Genomic DNA, 7,898 nt, shown 5'->3' on the forward strand with positions numbered 1-7,898 from the left:
AGAGAGGCAGGCAGAGAGACGGGGGAAGCTGGCTTCCTGCTGAGCAGAGAGCCCGATTCGGGGCTCGATCCAAGGATGCCGAGATCATGACCTGAGCCAAAGGCAGAGGCCCAACCCACTGAGCCACCCAGGCGCCCCTTTCCTGCTTCATTCTTATACCATTCTTGTTCTGAATGTGGTCCAGAAAAAATTTGGTTTCAACATATCACTCATGGTTTAAACTGAAGTCTGAGACCACAGAAATCAGGGAAGGCTGGGAAATCTTTCACCCGACCTCAGGTTCTAAATGAAGAATCCCTCATTAAACAAGAAGGATGTTATCTGTTGGTTAACAGAAGAAGGGAAACTCATTGTCGCCAAGAACCTACCCTTCTTTGAAGAAAGCCAACACCAAAGAATTTAAATAAGAATGTGCCTTTGCTAAAGTCAATTGTCGCCTCCTTTTCCCCTGTGTTTTCCTTTGCATTCATTCCTGGGATGAAATTATCTACTGAGGAAGCAACATATAGGAAGATCTAGAAAATCATTCTGGACAAAGTGACTTCAATTCTGGTTCTGGTCTCTTGACAAGCAGAATGTGAGCTGAGCTTCTGCAAGAAAGGCCACTCCTTCATAGGTCTGCTTCCAGGGTTCTGTATAGGAGCCAGTAAGTTCTGACCCACTTTCCAGACACAGCTCTTTCACGTGCATCCTCATTCACACAGAGCCTCCATCCTAAGAAGCTCCATTCTAATGAACCTTTTTCCTAAAGAGCTGTGTGGCCCTGCAGGGGCACCCAAGGGAGAGGCAGCCAGAAAAGGTGATTTTCAAAACGTAGTTCACAGATCACCTGCATCATAATCACTGGAGGGCTTATAAAAGTGCAGATTCCTGGTCATCACCTAAACCTACAGAATTAGAACTTTGGGAGTGGGGCTCAGGAAACTGCATTTTTAACATGCTCCCCACACACACCCCGAGAGTCTTATGCACAGTGAAGTTTGAGAACCAATGGGATAAAAGCTCCCCAGGAGAGAGGCAGATTTAGAGAAGACCGCATAAATGTTTAGAAAGGGCCTGGAGATAGAAAATGGAGGAGAGGGGTGTAAGGGCATGTTCCAAGGTAGCGGCAGTCAAGGTCTGTGCGCGGTGGGAACAGTTGCTGAAGGTGGACATGAGAACAGGGCTCTGGAAAGGATCTGAGACGAGGCTTGGGCTGGGAGGCTGGTCAGAGGTGAGGTCGCATCCGCGGACTGGTCAGGATGGAAAGGCGGAAGGCAAAGAGCAAAGTCTGAACGTAAGGAGGAGGAGCGAGGGTGGGAATAATAGGGGGCTATTCGGAGGGATCGGGGCTGGGAAGTGAGAATTAGAAAAAGGGGCTGACGAGAGGCGGAGACCACAGCAGTAATAGGAACCGGAGGAGACAGTAACCAAGACCTTTCCTAGGACCCAGTGCCTCCCCCAAAACTCCGGGCCTTGACAAGCCTGAGTGTGGGGCCAGGGTCGGGGAGAGGGAGCTTGGGAGAGACAAGCCCAGTCAGGGACGTCCCTCAAGCCTGAGCTAGGGGTCCCGGAGGTGGCTCGGGGCAGGCATGGGGCGCTGGAAAGTCCTGGGATCCCCCGGAGGGCCCCGCTCCAGCTCTGGCTCCCAGAGTCTCCTTCACTCACCATCGCTGCCGCCATCTTGGATCCACGTGTCGCCGTAATGACGTCAGCGGAAGTGGTGTTTCCCTGGTTACGAAGTTTAACTCCGTTGGGTGCTGTCTGGCTTCAAACTCTCCTGCAGTCGTGGTCAGTAGAGGGGCGAGAAGACTTCGCTCCTGATCGGCAGCCTGGTCTGGGCAGTGAGGTCGCTGATTAGGTGACGAGCGGATGGTGTAACTATGGGAGCCATATTAACTCCTGGCAGAAACTCCGCCTCTTCCTCCTCCCCCGCCCCTCCCCCCGTATTGTGGGTATTGAGGGTGTGCGTAAGTGCGCCTGTTCGCTGGGCGCCATCTTTACTATTGGCAGAAAGACCCGTTGCCAGGGTTACCTGAGGCCTTGATTTGATGAGTGGGGATTGGTACCAGGGCTCCAATAGCAGTCAAACTCCGGGAATAATTTGTAACTAAATATATAATTATTTGCCTGACTACTTTATATCCTCTCTAATAGATTGTAATCCCTGTAAGGGTAGGATCCTGTCTTTTATTTAACCTTATTCTATCTTATTCTCATTGGCGAAATGGGTAGGGGCTTATAATAAGTTTATGATGAGGATTCAATGACATAATGTTACATAGTATGTGTTCAATAAATAATTGTCATTATACACATATGTATACTTCTTCGGATAGATGGCAAGAGCCCAATACAATACACTACTTTTTTTTTTTTTTTAAGATTTTATTTATTTATTTGACACAGAGAGAGTACAAGTAGGCAGAGCAGCAGGGAGAGGGAGAAGCAGGCTCTCCCCAGAACGGCAGATGTTCTGTGGGGCTCGATCCCAACACCCTGGGATCATGACCTGAACCGAAGGCAGCCGCTTAACCGACTGAGCCACCCAGGTGCCCCAATACAATAATTATTAAAGAAACGAATGAAAAACTGTGTATTTAGTAGAGGAAGACATCCTGGAATGTGGACCTCACCATAGTCTGGTTAGCTAAGAGTGTGACCGGGGTAAGTCACTCAATCTTCCCAAGCATTGAAAATTTCCAATATCTGGAAAGGGGACTCAAAGAGTCACCGTGTTAAAATTGGTAGAAACCAGAAAGTACATTTATTCCACGTATCACTGTAAAGTGGATAAAGTACCAGTGGTATCAGTGACTGTTTGAAAAGTTGTTAAAAAAATAATAATGATTAAAATAATCAGCACTTGGGGCGCCTGGGTGGCTCAGTGGGTTAAAGCCTCTGCCTTCGGCTCAGGTCATGATCCCAGGGTCCTGGGATCGAGCCCCGCACCGGACTGTTTGCTCAGCAGGGAGCCTGCTTCCCTTCCTCACTCTCTGCCTGCTTCTCTGCCTACTTGTGATCTCTGTCTGTCAAATAAATAAATAAAATCTTTAAAAAAAATCTTTAAAAAAATAATAATCAGCACTTACTGAGCATTTGTTGTGTGCTGCAGCCCTTAGCATTATGCTAAAACCATCCGTAAGACTCTTATCTAATCGTACCTCTTGGCAGGGGGCAACTGAACTCTGGTCCTCACCTATGAGTGCCATTCTAGTGGATTGTCCGCAAAGATGGATGCCAAGAAGTTCTCATGTCTTTACATGAGCATGCTGTTTCCCCCATCAGGAGGAGACTCTAGTTCTCTTCCCTTTGAATCTGGCTGGTCAGATTTATTATTTCTCTTGACTCTGTGGGTTGGCATTCTGGGGCCTTCTGTTTGTCTTACCTGGGATCTCTCCTGCAATTTCGGTGGATGGCTCAGCTGGGGCTGTAAGGTGCATGGTAGCCTCTTACGTCTGGGTGTTTGGTTCTGGTTATCAGCGAGGCTTCTCTCTCCATGGGGCACTCATCCCCAAGGAGGGTAGCAAAGGCTCCTTCACATTATGGTCTCAGGTCCACGGTGGTGAGTGAAAGCTGCAAGGCCTCCTAAGGCCTAAACTTCAGAACTCCCACAGCATCAGTTCTGCCCCACTCTGTTGGTGGAAACAAGTCACAAGGTCAGTCCAGAGTCAGAGTAGGAGGGGACCACACAAGGGCATGAATTCGGTGGGGGGCATGATTTGTTGAGGGTTATTTTGTAGCAATCCACTGTGCTATCCTTGCTTCACACCCCCACCCTGTGTCCCTGAGGTGGCAGCCTTCTACCTGGCTTCCTCCTGCTTGCTGCTTCTGTCCCCTCTAATCTTGATTCTCCATTTACAGCCACTGTGATAACAAAAATCTCAAGTCCTCACCATGGCCTGCAAGGCCCTGCAAGATCAGGCTTGTCTCCTACTATTCTTACCCTCACTCCCCGGGCCCCGTCCACACAGATATGCCTGGAACTGGCCCTGCTCATCTGCACCTCAAGACCTTTGCACTTGCAGTTCCTTCTTTCTGGAATACTCTTCTCTCAACATTTTGTGTGGTTAGTTCCTTCCCATGTTTGGCGCTCAGCTCAACTGTCACCTCCTTAGAAAGGTATTCCCTGGCCAGATATAGATATAGATATAATCTGGTCATTTGTTATTCTTTATCTCCCATGAAGACCTGAACTGGATTTATGTTGTTACCACCTGTGTCCCTATTAAGTATGTCCTCAAAATATTTTTTTGAATGTTTACATTATAAATGATCTCAAGCCTCTATCAGCTGGGAAAGAGCCAGCTGTAAGGAAGAACCCTCCCCAACACACACACCAAAATAACAATGACTTAACAAGTCAGAAGCTTACTTTCCTCTGTTTCCCTCAGCAGCCAACTCGGAGACAAGGATTCAAGCCAGAGTAGTTTATTTGGGAGATGAAGGGATACCAGAAGGAAATGGCATGGAGGAGCTGGCTTATCCAGCTTGCAAGAGCCAATAGTTAAATTTTTAGGAATTTTGTGAACCAACTGTTGGCCATAGGGATTATTAAAAATTAAGTTATGTACAACATATCAGATAAAGGGCTAGTATCCAAAATCTATAAAGAGCTTAACAAACTCAACACCCAAAGAACAAATATTCCAATCAAGAAATGGGCAGAGGACACGAACAGACATTTCTGCAAAGAAGACATCCAGATGGCCAACAGACACATGAAAAAGTGCTCCACATCACTTGGCATCAGGGAAATCCAAATCAAAACCACAATGAGATACCACCTCACACCAGTCAGAATGGCTAAAATTAACAAGTCAGGAAATGACAGATGCTGGCGAGGATACAGAGAAAGGGGAACCCTCTGACACTGTTGGTGGGAATGCAAGCTGGTGTAGCCACTCTGGAAAACAGCGTGGAGTTTCCTCAAAAAGTTGAAAATAGAGCTACCCTATGACCCAGCAATTGCATTACTGGGTATTTACCCTAAAGATACAAACATAGTGATCCAAAGGGGCACGTGCACCCGAATGTTTATAGGAGCAATGTCCACAATAACCAAACTATGGAAAGAACCTAGATGTCCATCAACAGATGAATGGATAAAAAAGATGTGGTATATATATACAATGAAATACTATGCAGCCATCAAAAAAATGAAATCTTGCCATTTGCGACGACGACGTGGATGGAACTAGAGGGTATTATGCTTAGCGAAGTAAGTCAATCAGAGAAAGACAACTATCATATGATCTCCCTGATATGAGGAAGTGGAGATGCAATGTGGGGGGTTTGGGGGGTAGGAAAAGAATAAATGGAACAAGATGGGATCGGGAGGGAGACAAACCATAAAAGACTCAATCTCCCAGAACAAACTGAAGGTTGCTGGGGGGAGGGGAGGTCGGGAGAGGGTGGTGGGATTATGGACATTGCAGAGGGTGTGTGCTGTGGTGAGTGCTGTGAAGTGTGTAAACCTGGCGATTCACAGACCTGTACCCCTGGGGCTAAATATACATTATATGTTTATAAAAAATAAAAAAAGATGGGACACCTGGGTGGCTCAGTTGGTTAAGCAGCTGCCTTCGGCTCGGGTCATGATCCCAGCGTCCTGGGATTGAGTCCCACATCGGGCTCCTTGCTTGGCGGGGAGCCTGCTTCTCCCTCTGCCTCTGCCTGTGCTCGCTCTCTCTCTCTCCCTCTCTCTCTCTGACAAATAAATAAATAAAATCTTTTAAAAAATAAAAAAAGAAATTAAAAAAAAGAAAATTAAGTTATGTAAATTTTAAATTAAATAAATGACACTTGAACCAAAAGTATGAAATATGCAAAGCTCCATTTCCTCATCACTTTGCTATATTTTACTACTATTTATGCTGTTGAGGTTATTCATACCTGTTTTATTGGTATGATGGAAATACTATGAAATGTTGCACTACCGTACATCTTTCCACAGTTCTGAGTTCAATGGCATTGAATTGGTTGCAGAGCCAGCTTATCCATTAATACAGTAGACACAATACATAAGGCCCACTCCACTTTTAGAGGCCATGAAAAGAAATTAATTTCTTTTATTTTTATTTTTAAAAAAATTTTTAAATTTATTTGACAGACAGATCACAAGTAGGCCAAGAGGCAGGCAGAGAGAGAGAGAGAGAGAGGAGGAGGCAGGCTCCCCGCTGAGCAGAGAGCCCGATGCGGGGCTCGATCCCAGGACCCTGGGATCACAACCTGAGCCAAAGGCAGAGGCTTTAACCCACTAAGCCACCCAGGCACCCCTGAAATTAATTTCTTTTAAAATCAGAAGGAAAACATGGGGGCGCCTGGGTGGCTCAGTGGGTTAAGCCTCTGCCTTTGGCTCCGGTCATGATCTTAGGGTTCTGGGATTGAGCCCCACATCAGGCTCTCTGCTCAGCAGGGATCCTGCTTCCCCCCCTCTCTCTGCCTGCCTCTCTGCCTACTTGTGATCTCTCTCTGTCAAATAAATTTTTAAAAATTAAAAAAAAAGAAGGAAAACATGAATTTTGTGGTTAAAGGGAACGTTTTCATAGGTCCTATTGGTATATTCATCTTTCTATCAATGCAGTTGTCAACTATATATTTAATATTTAAATAAATATTTCTATATATCAAATATATAGGCATTTAAATAAAATGTTCATATTTATATTTATAAATATAAAATATATATATTGTATGGAGGAAGGGTCCTATGAAGGCAAAAGTGCCCATGAAAGCCGTAACAGAGTTCTGGTCAGTAGCTTGAAATTGGCAATGGTGGGAATATTTATACCCCCCCTTAAATCAGCAAATGCTACAAATCAAGGCTTGAAATTTTGTTTTGCTAGCAAACATATTCTGTAAAGGGCCAGATAGTCAATATGTTAGGCTTTGTAGACTGTGCGATTGTGTCACAATTCTCAACCCTTTCTTGCAGTACAAAAGCCACTACAGACAACAAATAACGGGCATCACTATGTTCCAATAAAACATGGTCTGCCTTAGTTTGTCAATCCCTGGTCTAGACTTCACATGCTAAAGAAAAAGGCAATTGCACAGATTAAACCGTAAGTGTGCTGTATCTGTATCTGTTACATTGTGATCAGCACAAAAACATGAGGGTATATTGGAAGCTCTTACTTGAGTTACAAAGAAGTTGCTCATGTCATTGACTAATGAGTGAAGTTCCCATGCACATCTTCATTATTTCATTTTCATTTTATTCATGAATATAAATGAAACTATCAACCCACAGTCATGTCAGAGCTATACTTGGAGAAGGTATGTTGTCAAGCAACTTACCTCTGTGAGTAACTGAAGCATGTCCTAAGGGGAAACTCTGGGAAACAACCCAAAACACACACCTCACAGTTACCATACCAGGGGAGCAAGGGAGCAGGGGTATTTATACACCAACTCCCAGAAGTCATTAGTTGAGGGTTTATCCCAGAGTGGATGAATTCCTCAGCACTTTTGGCCTTCTGGGAACACTGGCAGCTGAGGTTTTCTGCAGCTTTAGGAAGAGAGCCCTCAGGCATACCATGATGCAGATAATGGCAGCTAAAAGTCTAGCCCACTTCAAGGGATACTGACAGTGCATGCCACACCCTCTGAGGTGAAAGTCTGGAGGACCCTTCTAGTTGCTATGATGGCTGTGCTTAAAATATCTTAAGAGATCTAAGCCCCATCCAGCTTTGCCATCCTTTGAGTTAATTCATGGTCCTCAGGGTCCAGAATGGTAGCCAGTGCTCCAGCCTTCACATGCACATTCTAGGCAGCAAGATAGAGGAAGAGATGAAAAATAAGGGACAAAGAGTCCACATCAGTTGTCTTTTAAGAAAGAATATCAAAAGGTGCTTTAGCACACTTCCACTTACAACCCATTGATCAGAACTTAATCACCTAGCCATACTTAACAG

At 45.2% G+C, this 7,898-nt stretch overlaps 1 protein-coding gene across 1 annotated transcript in view; it reads right to left on the reverse strand.

Annotated features, from left to right (window-relative positions):
• TM9SF4 (transmembrane 9 superfamily member 4) overlaps positions 1 to 1,818 on the reverse strand; it is a 51,753-nt gene extending 49,935 nt beyond the window's left edge. The window contains exon 1 of the mRNA XM_080813909.1: positions 1,648 to 1,818. Coding sequence (XP_080670035.1) covers positions 1,648 to 1,662 — 15 coding nt within the window. The 5' untranslated portion in view covers positions 1,663 to 1,818. The remainder of the gene's footprint in view (positions 1 to 1,647) is intronic.
• Between the last annotated feature and the right edge of the window lie 6,080 nt (positions 1,819 to 7,898).

This window comes from Martes martes (assembly GCF_963455335.1).
Source record: "Martes martes genome assembly, chromosome: 9".
NCBI lineage: Eukaryota > Metazoa > Chordata > Mammalia > Carnivora > Mustelidae > Martes > Martes martes.